The sequence below is a fragment of the Chaetura pelagica genome, unplaced genomic scaffold (genome assembly GCF_000747805.2).
Source record: "Chaetura pelagica isolate M959 unplaced genomic scaffold, ChaPel_1.0 scaffold227, whole genome shotgun sequence".
Lineage (NCBI taxonomy): Eukaryota > Metazoa > Chordata > Aves > Apodiformes > Apodidae > Chaetura > Chaetura pelagica.
In genome coordinates, this window is record NW_009953796.1 from 385314 (window position 1) to 405185 (window position 19872).

The window sequence follows — 19872 nt, forward strand, 5'->3', positions numbered from 1 at the left end:
CAGCAGGAACATATCTGTATGCAGAGTGCCTTTGTCAACATCTTTCTTAATTCTCTGCAGAGAAAGGAAAGACAGGGATGTGCAGTGAAACAGTTTCAGTGCCCCAAAACATGGGAGGTCCAACTCTTCAATGCCTAGAAAGTCACTCACGCCAGACTGGCAGTGATAAACCTGATCACAGCCCAAATCCGTACATTCCCCTGCTGAAAACAAAACACTGCAACCAGGGCAAGAAGAAGCCACACAGCAGTCACACTGTGGCTGTGGAGTATCAGGCAACTCATAACCATGGCGTTCTAGCCAGGATTATGTCCTGTGATAAGCCACAACCAACTTCTGCCTGGGATAACCAGGCTGCAATACAGACTCTGGGACCTGTAGCCATTTGAAGACTACAGGATGCAGTTAAAGGGCAGGAATTCTGGCACCCAGAGAAAGGAAATAAATTGTCACAAGGGATTAAAACCGATTGTTTTGCAGAAGAAAGGAAGGATGAGCAGCATCAAGAGCCAGAAGATGCAAGACCCTGCCTTTTACTCTGCCACAGAGAGTATCAGGTGCTCTCAAGGGACTAATCCAACATCTGTGCCTCTACTCCTCTATCTGTAAGAGAGCAGGTACCCACTCCCCCACAGGGGTGAACAACAACTTTCCACAGGGCTTTCAAGACCCTCTGGGGTTCAGCCCTTGAGCACTGAGCTTAGTACTGTACCACTCACAAGGCCCAAGCTCAAGCACAGATGTGTGACTGGCAAGCAGACCTGCAGCCCCTGCCACCCCACTATCTCCAGCCCACCAGAGGAGCAGCAGAGGTGACAAGGTCCAGCCCAACTGCAACTGTCATTTTTAGCATCCAGGGCCCCACAAAGCCATGAGTAATAATTTGTCATCCTAAACAGATACAAAGAGAAACCCCATTTCCACCCCTTCTAAAGGCAACTGCCAGACAACAGCAGAAGCAGCATCAAGGCTCAGCTGAAGCAATTAAATGCATCATTTTTAATGTGATTTTCCCTTGCTCCTTTTGCTGTAAGCCCCTGTAGTCCAGTGCTCACAGCAACATGCAGCATTTGAAAGCAGCACTATGCAACACCACTGTAGGAGGTCTTTTAATAATGTCATTATCCACCCATCCCTTCATGCAGAGCTCCTACTTCCTTGTAATTCCCTTTCTCCCGGGGGCAACGGCATTGCTGTGCCATGTAACTGCTGCCAGGATGCAGACAGAAGCTGGGAGAGTTGGGTCCAGTGCTCAGGAAGATGAGCAGGGCTTGGGTGCCCCTGAGAGCACAACACCACAGGGCTGTCCTGCTCCTGCTGCACATCTGTGTCCAACCCTGTGCCCTGCACTTGACAGGTTTTGTTACTGCAGCTATTCTGTGCAGGTATTACATGGCCCTGCATTCAATTTGTAGGAACAGTATTCAGTTCTTAGGAAGGCAGAAGAGAGGTCTGGGAAACAAAGTGTGTTTGAGGCATTGCATATCAGTGCTGTAACTTGGATGATGCTGAAAAGCCCCAGGCTGATAATGAAGTGCTGGAGGAACCAGAACTCTGCTTGCAGTGCAGCCAAAGGGAAGCTCCAGTTAAATTAAGGGCCAGGATCTGGCCATAGGGCTGTCTTGGGAAATATGTTAGTCTGGGTCTGTGGCTCACGTGTCTGCTTGCTCTCCACATACACTCAAACATGCTCATTAGTGAAATGAAAGATACACACTCCTGAAGACAGGATGTCTACACCAGAAAGATCCTCCTCTGTGCAACCACTTAAGTCAAGGACTGCACTATTCCACCTACTGTCAAGGAGCAACATAACATCAGGCACACAAGGGACAGGAAGCCTGTAGGAACAAGCATCAGTGACAGTTCTATTTTCTGAAGAAGAGTTAAGACTTATGTGGGGAAGAAGAAGAACCGTTTCCCACAACAGTGATGACTCCTTCAGCCGCTGCCAGTTCTCCAGCACGTGGAAAACAAGCAAGGCAAGTTTCTGGATTGGTGAGAGGTTCTGAGGCATAGTTAGAGGAGCTCTGGTGTTGGAGATGTGGTTGAGGGGGCTGGGAGCTGCCCAACTTGAGCAGGTCCTTCGGAGAGAGCTGCCAGGGCAGGAAGAAGAAACACCTTCTAGGAAAGGTGCTGTATCAAGTACAGCAATTCATGGCCTGGCAGTGCATGTGTTGTGGCATCTGCAGCAGCAGCTCTCCAGTTCAAAGGGCTGTGAGTCACCATGCCAAGCAAGTGCCATTCTCTGGCACTGTCACACTTCACTGTCACACAGGTCTAGAGCAGCAGAAGTCACCAACGAGCTGCAGGCTGCAGACAGCTGAGATACAGCAGCCTTTTTAGTCTGTCCTTCACCTTAATCAAACACCCCTCCGAGGCTTACCTGAGCAAACAGTTGTCAGGGATGGACAGTGAGGAGAGGGAGGCAGAGACAGAGAGAGGGACAGAAGGCTTCACACCTTACAGCCCTGAAGTGCACCCCAACAACTGCAAAGTGCCTGTCTGCTGCTGATAACAGGAATGGTGGTTACTTCCTCCCCAGTCCCAGGCAGGCTGCAGCTTGTCCTTATATGCTAGACAGAGCACACATTCACACAGTATGGAACATGCAGGCTGAAGTGTGCAGGAGCACAGTGAGATGTGCACTGTTTGCACAAAAGGAGGGGAAATAAATACTTGGCTTCACTATCATACAGGCTGTACAGAATAACTGCATTATTTTTCTCCTGAAAACCACACAGTTCCCTGTAGTAAACACGCTGCGTATGTAACATGACAAAGCTTCTTGGGCTGAGAAAACCCCAATGAGGCAGAGTGGGAGTTAGTTATTTGTTGTCAAAGAGATGCCTGTTTTCCCCAGCTCACACTGGCTCCAAAGCAGACACTTCCCAGGAAGCAGCACACTGCTACTGGAGAGATCAATCCCTGGACACCCTCCCACCCGGAGCAAATCACTCTAGAGGCTCCTGTTCCCCTGTTGCCTTTCCCTTCAAGTTCCAGATGTTTGCTTTCAAGCACAAAACTGGTTTGGATATCCACAGCCTGTCTGCACACACAGGTACATCAGCACACTACAGGAGCTTTACAGGAATTAGCTAAAAAAATCCTAGCACCACTGACAGCCAGCAAGACACCTGATCAGAGAGCAAGGAAACTGAGGCACCAAGAGCTCTTCTTTAGAAAGAGAATAAGGATTCCCTGTGTCTAATGTGCTAAACATGTCTGATAGAAGAGATCCAACAGTGGCAAAATACATCCAATTAGCAGAAGCCCTACAGAGGGAACAAGTCCCACTAGACCATGAAATTCAAGCAAACACCTCATTCCTGCCACAAGCAATCTCCAAGCAGAATCCAATTCACATTTGCCAAGCTTGCCACTAAAAAGAGAAAAAACCCACCTCAAACCCACCCCAAATCCACACACACTACTCTTTGGTATCCAAAAGCCCTGCACACATGGAACAGCAGCCCTCCCATGGCTTATAGGCTGCTTGCACCTGCAAGGTAGAGCAGTGTCAGGCTCCAGCACCCGCGGCTGCATCCACCCTGCCAGGCAGGCATGGTGCTCACGTTGCCTAGCAATGGAGAGGTCTTGCTGCTTTATACTGCCAAAAAATGCAGCTTGCTGCAGCAAGCCCCATCCCCAGGATGGGAAACGGGCAAGGACATCTTTAAGATCAGCAGGAGAGCAAGTCTGAGCTCCTTGTGGGATCTGGAGGTACATTTTAAACAGAGCAGACAATGCTCACGATGCCCCCTTTGTCTTTATCATAGAACCAAAGACTGGTTTGGGTTGGAAGGGACCTTAAAAATCATCCACTTCCAACCCCCTGCATGGGCAGGGACACCCCCCACTAGACCAGGTTGCTCAAACCCCATCCAACCTGCCCTTGAACACTTCCAGGAAGGGGGCATCCACAACCTTCCTGGGCAACCTGTTCCAATCACCCTCACAGTAAAGAATTACCTCCTAATGTCTAACCTTAATCTCCCTTCTTCCAGTTTTAATCCATTACCCCTTAACCTGTCACTACAAGATGAGACAAATAAACATGGGGCCACCATTGTGCTAGGAAGTCTGTGTTTGAAAATATGCTCTTGTCAATTTGTGTACCAACATCTCAAGTTAATGGCACTCAGGCCTGTAAAGCTCCTTTTTCACCACTTGGATCCTGGTTTTTACCACTTGGTCAGCAAAATCTAGTGGCTGGCGCAGAAAAAGGCATTTCTGGATGCCAAGGTTCTTGTTCTGGTTCTGTATGAAAGCACCGGAGTACCTTAGACATGGCACTTGATCTTTTCTGCCTCTGTTTCCAACCAATTCACACCATATACATGCCTGGTAGCAACTCTGGCTTTAGGAGGCCTCCACAAGCACACGTACAACTTAGCTCTGCCTCTTATTAGAGGTGAATGGAGCTTCGCTTGGGCACCTGCTTGGTTTCACATGCAAAAACTGTCTTCATGTACCCAAAAATGTCTTCATAGCAGCCCTGAATCTGCCCCTCTAATAGGAGAAATGCAACAAGTCTTCTCCTGTGCCTGCTCAACTCTAATTACATATTGGTTCTTCCACCATCTACCTCTTTTCTCCCAGGAGTACTCCAGCCAATGACTCTGGGGGGAATACAGAAGCTAAACACACTTTCTTCACCTTGAAGTAAACCCAGAGAGACTGAGCTCCACAGTCAGCTATAAGCAAAGATACAACAGGAGTTAAATAGCCACGTATTAATGAAATTATGTTTCTCCTAGATGGGCTAGAATTAAATTTTCAGGCGCATGCTAAAGGTGTTTTACATTTGCATCTCAAGAAATTCTGTTCTGTGCTTTAGCCAGTTAGTAGCTGGGCTACACCATTCCTGCCTGAGGGTTCACCTGTGCTACAGGATCCATGAGCAAAGTCTGTGTTGGGAATGACACATCAGAGAGCAGCAGACTTAGCTCTCTATTTTACAAACAAAATAGATTCATAACAGGAGCAGTTGTTTTAATCAAAAAGTTGTTGCTCCATACCCTGCATACAGGCTGAGAGCAGCTTTACATTCCCACATCCCTTTTAGTTATTTTTTATCAGCTCAAAACAATCCAGAGTGGTGTGACAGAGCCCACCTTGTTAGGTGGAAGAGAACCAACTACAAACATGGGTCCATTTTTATATTTCTGTGGGGCTCAGTGTGCACTTGAAACCCAGCTGCTTTCAGTAGCCACCAGAGATCCACACGTAGCATAGCAAGCAGGCTCATGCTTCCTTCCTACCCTCGCAAGAAAGGAAAGAGGACAGAGAAAAGAGGACAAAGGCCTTTTGGGTAGAAAATGCCTCTGTATTGTTACTGCTATTTAATCAAATGTACATCTGATGAGCTGGAGTCCTAAGTGCAGGCCGTGAGGAGGCACAAATGCTTCTAAATATATAGACCTACTATCTTCTCTCCCCTTTCCCTGCTTTTCTCCTTTGTTCATTTATTCACATCAGAAGAGCAAGGCATCCTCCTCCCCCAGCCAGGCACTGCTGGAAGCAATGCCTTTCCACCGAGGCAGCAGCAGCAGGTTCCAGCTCCTCTCTCCACATTCACAACATTAAAAGCTTCTGGAGGAACCATTTTGCTCAATGAAATATTTACTTCCTCCCTCCCAGCACAGAGACAGGCATACGTGGTCAATGAAGACATAGGGTCCTACGGGCTATTTGGTATAAATTACCACGATTAACAAAGCAAGAAGCAGAGCAGGGGAAGCCTGGTGCTCATCTAAAGTCTTCTTTGGCTTAGTGAGTTTGTTAACTAGTGTTGCTCCCTTAACCCTTTCACTGATGAAAGAAAATGCAAGTCTTCCTTGCAACTGCTGCTTTTAACCTGTCAGTGCTGGAATACAGGTGATTACTACCTAAGAATGCTTCAAGTCAGCAGTAACCACCACTGCTGCCAAAAAATGGCATTTCTCACAGTTCCTTATTCCTGTCTCTGTGATGCCACTCCCTTATAGTGGGACAGATTACCAGGGAAAAATTTCAACCAAAATAAGCTCCTCGACCAGCACACAATTGCATGAAGAAAGGCACAACTGGAAGAGATGCCTCTTTTGGTAGCAGTGGTGGTTCACAGGGGCTTGAACCACTCTGCATACAAACAATCCAAGGGCACTACTGCACATTCCCTCCAGGCTGGCACAACCACATGCCAACGTGGCCCCCTTGTTAGCAGTGGATTTGGATATCTGGCAGCTGCATGACATGCAGAAACATCCTCAGAGCAGTAGGCAGTTAGGTGTTGAGATCACCAAATCCTGCCCTGGGGACTAGGCCTGCAAAACCCATCAGAGGGAAGTAGCAAAACAAAGATGTCTATTTTGCTGTCCCCAGATCTAAGACCACTGCCCTCTCCAAGGAGTCACACACAGAACTTCACAGCCAACACAAGACCATCATACCAGCCCTGCTTAGGCAACCTGAGATTGTCACATTTTAGTTTTCACTTTAGCCACTTAATTTTTCCATCAACTATTCAGTTTAGAAAGCAGGAAATACTGCACTGGCTTACCACAAAATGTCTCCTACCTGCTTGGAGTAGCCTCCATAGATTATTATGCTGCCCTCAGGACTGACAGTCATCTGACATCCAGACCTTGGAGCAGGCCCAATCCCCGATGGAGCCAGCTTGCTCCAGGTGAAGGAGTCCAGGCTGAAGGCATACACATCGTTGTAATAGATATAATCTCTGGGGAGAGCAAATTGGCACATCACAGGTTTTTGTAATGGTCACCATTTAGGACAAGGTAAAATATCACTTCAGGAACACCACCAGGAATCTTAAAAGAGGTGCCACGCCTTATTTAATTTCTTGCATTCATGTTTTTTCTCTTTCCCACAGCCATAGCCATGGACAGAAGACTTGTTTGGGTGAAGGTTACTATTTCAATGCAACAATTTGCATTTGACAAAGCTTCTACAAGCAAGAGCTCTCTGGTTCTTTATAACCTATGTCATTCCTTACTAGAGAGGTTTCACCAACTCTCTCCAGTTAACATGGTCCAAGGTAACTTAAACCAGAACACAAAATACCAAAACAGATTAGAGCTCTGTTTAGGCAGCTGCAATATGCCCTATTCTCCTCCTACTACTCAGCTCACACACTGCATGTGGTAAATGTTCTGAAAAGGTTAAAGTCCCAGAACACAGCCTGATCTAGGATGGGCTTTGCATCTTGCATCGTGCTCCCAGGGACTATAGTTATGCTGCTCACCACCTCTGAGACAACAGGTAGCTCAGGTCTCTTCACAGGCCTCATGACAGAGAAGCTGTGACCTCACATAGTACGGAAGAGCCTGCTGGAGAAGGTGCTTCAAGGAAGACAAGGCTCTTTGACAAGATTCAGAGGTCAAAAGTGATGTATTGAGTCTTAGTTACAAACATGAGTAGCTACTTCAGTGATTAGCTAAGTGGTACAATGGTTTCTCAAACACTCAAAGACTAAATCACTCGTTTTCTTAACATAAAAAGTCTAATTCAGTAACAGTACTGCTCAGGATAACCCTTCCATGAAAACCCAGCTTTCTGTCACTGGTGAAATTCTGTTGTCTTTTCTACAGAGGATTCAATACCACCAGCCACCCCACAATAACCCACCTTGCGCTCTCATGGAAGCCTCCAAAGATGATCAGCTGCCTTTTGCAAGCAACCATTCGATGTCCACTTCGTCCAGAGGGACCTCCCGACGCCCTGAAATGCAGAGAAATCCCACTTATCAGCAAAATTCCTTTTCCTGTTGGTGTGTCAGTCCATTTTTGTTGAAGTCATTGGCAGTTGGGCTGCATGAGATCAGCTTTCTGTTCTCCTGGAATGGGAAACCATGGGAGCTTCATGGCCTTAATACCTATGTATGCTTTTCTCCAGAGCTGTGTGTGTGTTCTCTGCAGCACAGGCATGTTGCAGAAACCACTTTGTTCCTAGTGATCAGCCATCTAGTTTCTAACAGCACTTGAAGTCTTGACAGCTTTTCTGTGCTAAGTCAGGAGCTAATTTTTCAGGAAAGTTTAATGAATAGCAGTTAAGTCCCACAATTGCAGGAAAGGCACTCCAGGCAGAGGTGCTTTCTCCAAGTACCAAATAAAAAAAGCCAGAGACTGGCTCTGACATCCACTCTCCTTTAATGTCTTAGAAAATCATGTATCCATAGTGTCTTCACTCCTCCACCTGCAGTTAGGATAGAACATCAAACTAGTGATGAGACTTGGTAAATTACTTAGATTTCTCAAGAACAAAGGCACTGAAGCAAAACGAGTCATCTTTCTTATCTCATTAAGAGGCAGCTACACGTCACTGTACTGCTCTTTCAAGCCTTCCTGACCTTTTAGTTAAATGTGCCACTTCCATTTCCAGGTACAAGCAACAACACCCCATCTGTTACATCCAAAAGCTTCACACGAAGCCAGGCAGCTGGCAATGACATTCCTGAGAGGCAATGAAGATGCACCTTCATGTTCACCCACAGACTGAACACCAAATCAGAGAACAAAAAACACTTCAAGAACTCTCAAAACAAAGGCAATTTCAGGCCAAACTGCAGAGAAAACAGAATTTTGCTTTTCATGTTCTCTGCCCCCATGGATTAATCTATCTCACTTTCCCTCTCACTGAGGAGCCTCCCAAAGTGCACACAGCATCACTGCACCCAGCAAGGCTTCTCAAACAGGCAGCACTAACATGTGTGAAGTGGCTGCAGAATCAGGGCTTAAATAAATACAAAATCTGCTCACTGTTGATGAAACCTAAGCTCACAATCCCACTGCTGCACTTCAACTGGCAGCAGGTAGCTGTAAAGTGTGGTGATAGACTTCTGTGGAGAGAGAAAATAAGGGCCCTTATTCACCATAAAAAATTACAATCTCACACCAGTCATGATAAAAAACTCCCAAGTAGAACAGCAGCATTTTGGTAAGACTGAATTAATAGTGATTGCTGGGATTTTTTTTTCTAATGGAACGTAGGGGTTTCTAGGCATTTACTGGAGTTTTAAGGATCACCCTGAAGAACAGCACCTCTAGTATTGATTTCATCAAGATCTGAAATAATTATTTTCTCTTCTGTAACAAAGCTCTCACATTATTATTCCAAAGGATGGCACCTTTTAAAACATGTTTTTAAAAAGGAAAGGAGCTAAAAATCAACATTAACAATAAAATCCTGTTCTCAGGGAATATCTTCTGCCTTGCTTCTCAAACAGGTTTCCTTCAAGTCAAAAAACAATTCTGAAGAATAAAAAAATTATTCAATGATGTGTATATTTTAAGTTCCCACAAGTGTATGATTAATTCCAAGTCACAAACAAAACCAGCCAGTTTGGGGCCTGATCTGAATTCATAAAATTTAGCACAACTTGGTATCAATCACAAGGCTGTTTTCTCCTTTCTTTAGACTAGCAACACAAGCTCCAAAAACAGATGCTGAGGCAGGAGTTCTGGAGACCTCACTCTGCACAGCATTGTACCATCTCAGCACCCTTGGCCTTAGTGTTACACATTGCAGGAATCAGCTACAAAGCAAAGTTTCTAGCCTTTGATGTGGGGAGATGCCCTCCTCAACTTGCAACAACAGCTCTTAGAAAGCATTTGTACACAGAGCTATTCACAGAGAAAAGGCCTTTGTTCCCAGACTCCAAACGCAACACTGGAAAAACAGAGTAACATAACAGACCCAAATTCAACCCCCAGCGTCAAGAATTAAAGACTTACAAGTCACAGTGGCTACAAACTGCACAACTGAGTTACCTTTTCATTCATTCCTTCATCCAAGGGATGCTCAGATGAATCTCTGAACTTTTCCATAATAATAAAAGTGATGATGCATAGAACATCCCATCAAAGGGGCAGGATAAAGCATTTCTATCCTCCAATACTTGAGGCAGCTGAAGCCCAGTTCTTCAGTGTTCAGTTTTACATCTTACATTTGTTGAGTGTAAACAAGTGTTGAGCTCAACAGCACAAACACACAGCCTGCCCACAGGTCTGTGTGCTCAGGAAGGACACAAATGAATATGCAATTGCCACAAGGCACAAAAGCCTCAAATCAAATTCCTTGCAAAAAAACTGTTGGATCCCGATCTACCAAAGAACAAGCTCACAAGGGTCATTTCTGTGCTGACAGAGGAAGTCCTCTCAACAGTACCTAAAATAACCCTTCTTTTCTTCAAGCATCTTTCTACCTTGTGTTGCAGGACCCAATCTTTATGGAGACACAGAGCAAGAAAAGCCATCAGTCAGAAACAAACCTCTGTTGAAAGGCATCTTGCACTGCAGTGACTGCCCCAGTTCTCTCTGTAAACAGCATTAAACATAGGCTTGTTGAAATGCTACCCTGAAATACTTATACCACCACATCTCACAAAACTGTTATGGGAAGTATCATTAACATTCCAGTATTAAAAGGAAGGGAGCTATAAAGGCTCAAAAGCAAGACAAAAAACTACACACAGGATGGGTCTGCCAGTTCCCAAACACAATCCCAAAGCCTGATGCTCCCTCTCTCTCTCTCTCTGAGGGAATTTACTGGGCCACACAGGGCTGAGTAAGGATGTTGTCTCTAGGAAGGAATGAGGCAATTAGGTTAAAATAGTGCTCAGTTCTAAGGCAGAGTAACAAACAGTTCATGGCCTGAGACAACCTTGTGTATCACACATGACAAGGTGGTTCCAATAAGTCACAGTCAGTTGCCAGCAAATCTAACGGGCTGAGATTTGTTGTGCTTGGACCATCTTTGTGCAAAATGCAAGTAAATATAGCTAAATATTGCTAAATGTAGCTATTTTTAACTTTGTCAAGCTGACTGGCACCACTGTGCTCTGTGCTAGGAGTTAACAGAGCTCCACTTTCCTAGAAGCCTTCACAAACACGGAACAGGGATGTTATTCACAGGGATGTTTTTCCTTCATTCACAGGGATGAGTTATACAAGGTTTTCTCTTCAAAAGTGTTTTACAGTCAAGCCTCTTATGGCACCAAGATGCTCTGTGGCATGAACTGTAGGCCTGGAAGGACAACTTAATTGTCTGAAATCTAAACTGTGTGGCTGAAATAACTAGATTTCCTAGAACTGCAAGTTCGGATCACGGCAGGGTCATCTTGGCTATTAAAACCACAAAACCCAACACATTCCAATTAATCTGAAATGGGGCACATATAATTCTCCCCACTTGGAACAGAAACTTTTGTCTCTCTTGCCCAGACATTTCTTAATGGATAATTATAATACTCCATCATTTACACTAAAATTATGTCTTCCAAACCCAACTGAGTTTACTCAATACCAGCCTGCACCCCCAAATGTCTAACACCAGGAATTTATTCAGGTAACACTGCTACCACATTGGAAACCTGGAACTGTTGCTTGGCAGGCTATGTGAAGGCTTGCTGTACCAGAGCTGGTGCCCCACCATAATCAAAAAACCTACACAATCTGTCTGCTCCCTGTCTAGTCTTCCCAAACACATTCAGTCTCCCAATACCAGTGGTGCCCAAGCTGACTCTCATTGTCACCAGTCACCTCAGCTGGTTAATGGTGGTCCAAAATAAGCAAGTACTTGACTTTAGACAGACATGAAAAACCTATGTGGAAAAATTACAGCAGCAATGGGGTTCCCTGGCAAAAAACACCAAAATGCTGAAAAAAGTGAAATGCAGCACATGTTGTCATCATAGTTTTAAAAGAAGTAGGGAAAAAAATCCCTCGTACAACTCAACAATAATTTCTGCCCTTTCTTCTTCCCCTTTCCAAGCAGACTGTAATCAAGATGCCATATGGGAAAGCAAAGATGCAGCAGAAACGTGATTTTCACACTCAGTCAGGTTAGCATTGAAACAAAGACATCCCCTCCCAGAATCCTTCACCAGACACCTCATTAATGCAGCTCTTGGAGCTCTGCCCAAGGATGGGGAGGAGACACACTTTGCTTTATTTGAACACTGTGACCAGGGCACAGGAGGTTCCAAAATTTCAGCAAGGCTGAAAGACAAACATCCACCCAAACACATCAGGGAACTCAAATGCAGTACAACCTGCATGGGACAGGGAGAGGGAAAAGATTGTCTCTTCAGGGCACTTCCATCCATATAGTTTATGATGCTCACTGTCTATCCTTTTATCTACTAAGAAACAATTAAGTATCAATGTCTCCAAATGCATCCTCCCACTGTGGCATGGGAATCAAAATGACATCTAACCAGTACCTGGGGATGGAAGGTAGCTCTGGGTGGCCTGAAGTGCATGGTACCTAGAACTTGCTCTCCAGGTGGGACTAGTAACTCACCCTACCAATCTGGCCTCTTCCTCACTAACTGTAATAACCAATGCCGAAAACCCCTCCTGTCATGGTTTTAGTCCACCTGGGGCCTGGGTTTGCTGGGGGCACCCTGCAACTAACACCACACGCAAACTTTGCACTCAGCTCCAGGGAGGTAACAGGTGCTTTTGTAGTGTAAGGTAGACTCAGCATCTTGAAGGCTGTTCTCTCACATGAGATAAGATGCAGGACAAGCAGAGCCTCACAACCACCTCATTTCCTCTTCCACAGGCAGGTCAGGTACTGCAGCATTTGTTCTGGGAGTGGAAAACCCTAAATCAGCTCTACAGCAGAGCATCTGCAAACCCACGAGAGAACAATTTGCGCCATCAGTGGTGGAGCTAACGAAGCCTAATCTGGATTCTCTGCTGGCTCACAAAAAACAACCTCCCTCTCTCGCTCTCCCTGCAGCTGAGTATTAACACCACTCTCCACTGAGGATTTCTTCAACCCAGAGTTTGGTTGAAATGTCAGCCCCTTCTCTCAGCAGGGACTCCACGGTGAGCATCACTTCCTCCCCCCACCTCCTAACATGAAACCAGGAGGGATGTACCACATTTGAGTTCATCCCCTTTCTATAACTGAGCTTGAACAAGGGATGCAGGAGTTATTTTGGGGGAGCAGGGAGGGGTACAGTCACAGTCCTTACGTCAGCTTCTACCTAACAACAATAGGCAGATCAGCCTGCACAGTGACAGGTCTTTTTAATCCTTGCACCTCTTAAAGAGCCCTCCACCATTTTGAAGGGTTTATCTCACCGCCACCTCTCAAAGATCAGAAGGGCTCCCTAGGATCACCATAGCTTCCCAAAACATAACCATTACAGGTCTGGAGCCCAGAGCCACATTGATGGACAAGAACCAGCTGCTTATGAATCAGTTTCACCTCAGCTTCCCAGAGCTACTCAAAAGCACAATCCCTGGATTCTAACAGAGCAGCTGGCTGTGGGGATGCTGGGCTGTGACGTATCCTTTTAACACAGACTGTTTTGGACTCCGTGTCAATTTTGCACTTTGGGTCTATATGTTCCCCTGCACCTTCCACACAAGTCTCTTCAGTGCTACAGTAACATTAGTAAAACTAAACCTTCAAATTTCCCCCTTGTCAGGCCGATGTCTCTGGTCCCACTTTGCAGGGAGGGGGAAAAGGCAGCCAGGGGTGATGACCCAGTGTGTGGTCTCAGGCATGTGCCGAGGCAAAGTCAGAGAACCCATCTCTGCACAGTTCAGTCCTAAGCCACCCTCTCAGTTCCTGTGCAAGAAGACAACAGACACAGACAACAGGCACCTGAGCTCTGTAAGCAGGACAAAAGTGATCATCCTCAGAAGATACAAAGCTGCTCACCTGAAGGAAGGACATGGTGTCCATAATCATGGTGTTCAACAAGTCAAAGAGCAGATGAGCATGTGTCCAAACACAGACAGCTGAGGAATCACAGCACTCCACCAGGAATCAAACTCAAATCATACTGGCAGTTTCTTGTGAGGTCAACAACAGTAACTTCAGAACACACCACAGAATCACAGAACATCAGATTGGAAGGGACCTCAAGGATCATCTGGCCTAACCTTTCTCGGCAAAAGCAAGGTCGAGACAAGATGGTCCATCACTTACTTGATCTGCTCCCAGGTCTTGGTAGCCAAATGCAGGACCCAAAGATCCTTGTAGTGATAGAACTGTTCCCCGCTGGGAGATGCAAACTCCCCACCGAACACCCAGAGCTGCCCACCAGCTGTGGGCACCACTGCAGCCTGCCAGGAGAAGGAAGAGCTGGATCAGACAAGGGTTCAGGAACCAGAGACAGAAGAAGCACTCAAATGGGCAGCTGCCTCCAAATACCAGGGAGAAGTGGCAGTGGCTGCTGCCTTGCTCAACAACAGCAGCTCTCTGGGGCTAAATGAAGAGGGATTTTAAATGCAAGTTACCCATTGTATCGCACACCCTCCCTACAGCAAAGGAAGGTTGGCCATATGTTTTTACCAGGGTACCCATCACAGATCAATATTGGGATAATGATCTCATTCTTCAGAAGAGCTTAATTACCCGCCTGCCTTTCCCAGCAAGGACTTTTAGCATCAGACACACATGCCCATGCCCTGACAGAAACCAGCCTACACATGCAATGATTAAACACATCAAAAATATGGCACGTGTTTGCAAAGAGGATTTGTGGGAACATCAAGTTGCCTAAACATAAAGGGGATACATGCCTGATTGTCATGGGTATCTAGTACTTAAAAGCTTAACGGGCAGTTATATACAACAGCCTGCTCATACTTGTGTGTGACATTTTGAAAAGCTGACTTGAAATTCATTATATAGCCAAGCCTCTTCTTTGAACAACTGACAACACCATCCACTGCTATTCTCACCTCAGCTCTGTTGAACTGCTGTAATCAAGCCAGTGTAACTGAGACACAGGATTGTGTGTCAGGGACCAGAGATGACAAATAAGACTGAACACATGTCCACACAAACCCACAGACATGCTTCTCTTTGCCTTTGTGCTAATGCAGAATATGTGTTAAAAATAAAGTCACGGGAAAGACAACAAACCAGCCAGCTAGTGAGGCTGAACCGTCCCTTGTGCGACTATAATTAATTATCAGACAGAAAACTTGTTGTGGAAGCAGGACTCCTCAGATGGGTTTATCATCTTATTTCTGTTGTAAAGCCAGTTGCAGCTCCCTGATGCACAGCCTGTCTGCTCAGCGCAGATTCAGCTGCTAGACAGCCACCTGCTGGCTACCAACACGCCAACAAGCACCTCTCAACTCCACATCCCCAAAGCAACCTGCTTTTCACCTAGGGAAACAGGAGTCTGAATTCATGATCTCCTTCTGCAATTTGGCCTCTGAAATCAACTCCTGTTTTAAGCACCACGAGGTAGCCCAAAAATCAAGTCAGAACCTTTCAATTTAAGAAAGGACACACAGCTCAGAGGAATCAGCATTAAGGTATAGTAGAACAAGGGTACCTGAACCTATCAGGGACATTGGATCTTACCAGAAAGCTCTAAAGAGCTTTGGCCATGGGTAGGAAAATAACATTCACATCCTGTATGGCAGCTTTTGAAATGTACCAGTCACCCAGCCACTTGCTGCAACAGGCAAGATAATCTATCAGACAGCTGGTGAGGGCCAAAGACCTGCAAAAAATATCAGTCTTTGATCCAGTTTCTAATGTGGAGGTGTTCACATAAAGTAAACTAAACCAAATCCTTTCATCATCACAGCCAGCCAGTGACCTTGATGATGCAGGCACCAGAGAGGTGAATTCTAAGGAGTGTTACAAGAAAATATAGACAACTTTGTCTATTGCCCTTGCAGGCAGAAGAAAAACAGCCCATCTGCTAAGGAAAAAAATCACAACCCTAAGGCTGGACACACAGAGACAGTGCTAGAGGTCCATCGTGTTGTACAGCTTGAACACTTGGCAAAGCCCAACTGCTGCATGCTGGCAGGGACAACCTACAGTTAGTGGAGTGGCAGTGTCTGTACTACCCACAGATGGAGGCCTGTGGGCACTAAGGAATTAACCATGCAGAGCAACTCTGCCATTTGCAGAACTTTGAATTTTACCAGTTATTCCCTGACCAGCATTTTGAAAATGCAGTGCCATCCTGGGATTATGGATAGCCAAGCTGATCCCTACATAATGCAGCAAAGAGAGTTAATCACAGTGTCTCCCACATGAGCCCTGCTTGAGTCCTGCTGACCCAACAACCCCAAAACCTTATTTCACACTTAACATTTCCAGAGGGCACCGAGTGATCAGGGAGCACAAGCACCTTGGTCAGGTTTGTACAGAACCCCTCAGCAGAAGAGGTGAAGTGACACCATTGGCAGCCCATTACAAGGAGAATGAAGAGAAGCCAGAAACTCTTAGGGAAAAAAAAGAAGCCAATTCCCACCCATCCTTAGGACAGTGTTAGAACAATTCCAACTGCTGCTCTGGCAGCCAGTGCTGTACCTGGTGAGCGCATCGCCTGGGTGGTGGGTTGGGGATCTCTACTTTAGACCAGCTGTTCTTCCTGATGCTGTAAACATACAGGTCGTTGTACAGGTAGGTCTGTCAGAGGAAGGGAAACCACACATCATCACAGCTCTCCGTTGGACAGGCCAATCTGACCAAGAACAGTCACCCCTGAGGGGTCTCTGTGAGTCTCAGGGAGAAGGAGCACAGCACCAACTTTGCACAGCAACAGCTCCCCTGACTCATCAGGCAGGGAAGGAGGACAACAACCTCCTGAACTGGGAGTCAGCAAGTTTTTTAGAGTGATCCACTGGGCTGGACTGTTCTTTCCCAGACCCTTGGTTAAGCGTGTGACAGCTCAAGGTGCAAGGACTTAAGAAGCTGGAGCTTAACACAGATGTAGAAGTTAAAGTTGCCCAAACTGCTGCCCAACTCCAGAGGCAGGAACAGCTTAAGTCAGGGAGGCAGGCAGAGTTAGTTCAGCAAATCACACTGGATGATCCTGAAATGGCCCAGTATCATTGGAAGACTGGAGTTTTCAAGCCACAGTATGTGGCTGAGGATCATGGAGACCAGTTTGTCTGCAGGAGCACAAAAAACACTTGCAACTTGCAGAAATTCAGTAACAAGAGTGCCGGCTTGCAAATACTTGCTGCTGCAAAACTACAGAAGTGTCTTGTTTTGAAAGGTGGAAGAGATTCTTCAATAGTTTTTTAAAATGAGGGGCAGATATGGCTACAATTAAGTCTGGAGAAATTATGAAGCCCTGAAATATTGATGCTGAGACAATCACTCTGACTCCTTAATGGGTTCTAACATGTCTCCTTCCTGCCAACTCTTCAGCCATGAGACAGTATCACGGCAGAATTAAAAGGCTATTTTGCTCTCATTTGGGGACAAATACATATTTTATGACTGCTGCCTTGAATTTCACTATAAATGAGACTCACACAAATTACAGGAAAAGGCAGGGAGAGGGTAGAATAAAGAAGGAAAAACTGGAAGTATACATTACTTTTTGGCCATTGAAATATTCACCTCCAAAAAGGATCAATTCGTCTTTCTCAGGGTGAGCAGAGAGGGAGCCATTCAGCCTGCACAAGAAAAAGGAATAGTCAAAACAGTAGATATGTGAGTCTTGTTAAACTCGGAAACTCACAGCCTAATCTAACTCAGCTAACACTAGTACCTCTGCCCTCTAGTCACAAAGGTCTCTACATCATCTGCCAAATCATTAGGCTGTGATATTCACCCAGGGCTAAAAACTTCTCAAATAAATGAACTTCTTTAAAACTTCCAGCAAGATTAATGTGACACTGTCTGAAAGCTTTTCCTATTTTAGGAGCACACGTTACACTGCCATTTAACACGTCTTTTGACGTGAGCTCTTGAATTTTAATGCTGGTATGTCCAGAACAAAAATTAGCTTTCAGAGGGCACATACCTCTGGGTAAAACTGGGCTGTCTGGGACCAACTTCTCTGCGTCACTGCCCTGCAGTCACCACTGGTCACTGCTCACCTACCTGCCACCAAAGTGTTTGGCTCCATGTGGTGATAGGTCCCTACCACCCACAAGGAGGAACCAACTGACAACAGCAATACCCCTATAAGATGGTTGTAGTGACCTGTCCCACTACACAGGGAGGGCAACAGATACCACAGAGAAAGGCATTTCTTTAACAAGCCCCAGCAAACAGAAATACAGAACCTAGAAGCATGTGGATCCCAAGCTGCATTTCATTAAGCTTCTTATATCTCATGATGCATCCTCATGATCCAGCCTCTTAAGTCTTTCCAGCTTTCTAGGGAATATTTGAAAATTCCTCTTATTTTTCCTCAAAGCCCTGTCATCTAACCCTGCTTTGCCTCCTTTGTGCTGATGGGATGATTAAAAAGCAGGTTTTAAAGTAAAAAAAAAAAAAAAGCTTTTGGTCCAGCTTTTGAATCCCTTTTTTAAGCAGGGACTCGACATACCAGCTATGTTATAACTCCACATATCACCTATGATAGATACTATGCCTTCCACTTCTGGGAAATAACTTTACATAAATAAGTTTCATTAAAAGCAACATTAACTGCTGTGTAGTGCAGGTCAAAGCCTCATGCAATCTCTTACCTAGGTGAAGGGGGTGGGCAGGATGTCTCTATTACTTGGGTCTTTTTAGCATCTAAATTCTGAAACTCTGCTATCAGGGCTTCAAGATCCTCCTGCAAATAAAAAGCCAGACATGAATTCCTTCACATGCACTAAGCCACCTGAAACCAGCACTCATGGTCATGATTTCCCTCTTTTTTAAAAAAAAATTAGGACCCCTTCATTCAACTACAAGAATTAGATGCTGACATATTTCCACATAGGCTTTAAAGATTGGTCTCCCCCAAAACACTTAACAAGTTGCTCTGAAGAGTCCTAAAAGGATGACACACAAAGTGTATTTAGTGCACAACTGCTGTTCCTGCAGCAGAAACACCACACAAATCAACAAGTAAATGCAAAACTTTTACACCTTATCAAAGTGATGAGCTTCAGGCTAAAATCCTGCTAGTCTTCTTGTCTGCAATGGAAAAACTTTTCTATTCCCAGCTCATCCTTTAGCTGGAGAGAAACCTGCATGTATTTTTACTCCCTTTCAGCTTCTATGAATTAAAGCCTGCCTCCACAACTGCAGATACAGTGAACTGCAAGAGCAGAAACAGGGCAGCTAGGGTGAGCTTCTGATCCACAGTCTCTCCTACAACCCTCATTGCTCACCACCTCTGCTCAGCTAACCCTTCTGAACTTGTGATTACAGCAGAGATTTTCCAAATCTGGGAATTTTGCCTCTGCGGGCAAAATCAGCTGCATCAGCTCTCCCTGAAGCCAGTACACATGCACACTGGCACTTTTGAGGTCTTAAATTTTGCATTATGCAGGTGACACCAAGTTGGGACCAGGGAAAGTTCACCAGCTTAGCGACACGCTGACCCGCCGGGGCAAGCGCCAGGGCACCTCCTGTGCCAGGGCAAGCACCAGGGCAGCCCCAGCACCAGGGCAGCTCCTGCACCAGGGCAAGCACCAGGGCACCTCCTGCGCCAGGGGCAGCTCCTGCGCCAGGGCAAGCACCAGGGCAAGCACTAGGGCAGCCCCAGCGCCAGGGCAGCCCCAGCACTCACCCCGGCCGTCTCACGGGATGTGCACCGGCCCCAGCCTCCCCCCCGCACACCTCCCTCCCAGCTGACGACCTGCAGGCACCCAAGGGACCTCACCAACTCAGAGCCGCTTGCGTTTGCGCTCAACTCCCTAAATTCCAACCGGAAAGACCCTTCTCTCCAACCCGCTCCTCCGGCCTCCCGGTGCCACCCCCGGGGGTCTTCCCTTCAGGCTCCGCGTCCCAAGACGCCCCTAGAGCCGCAGAAGGAGCTCCCACCCCTCACCTCCTCCTTCTTGGCTCTGCGGGACACCTTCTTCTCCATCTTCGCAGCCGTCTTCTCAGCCCCTTTCCCCTTCTTCTCCCGCTTCCCTTTCTTCCCCATGGCTGGAAAGGCGGGACAGGCCTCGCAGGGATCACGGGCCGCCCGGG

General features: G+C 46.2%; 1 protein-coding gene across 1 annotated transcript in view; it reads right to left on the reverse strand.

Moving 5' to 3' along the window:
* Nucleotides 1-19825, reverse strand: part of KLHDC4 (kelch domain containing 4) — a 25100-nt gene extending 5275 nt beyond the window's left edge. The window contains exons 1-8 of the mRNA XM_010001093.1: nt 19727-19825; nt 18429-18520; nt 17327-17405; nt 16309-16407; nt 13951-14087; nt 7630-7722; nt 6562-6721; nt 1-54 (exon numbers count right to left, since the gene is read on the reverse strand). The exon at nt 1-54 is cut by the window's left edge and continues 7 nt beyond it. Of these exons, the coding sequence (XP_009999395.1) occupies nt 1-54; nt 6562-6721; nt 7630-7722; nt 13951-14087; nt 16309-16407; nt 17327-17405; nt 18429-18520; nt 19727-19825 (813 nt within the window). The remainder of the gene's footprint in view (nt 55-6561; nt 6722-7629; nt 7723-13950; nt 14088-16308; nt 16408-17326; nt 17406-18428; nt 18521-19726) is intronic.
* Nucleotides 19826-19872: the final 47 nt, after the last annotated feature.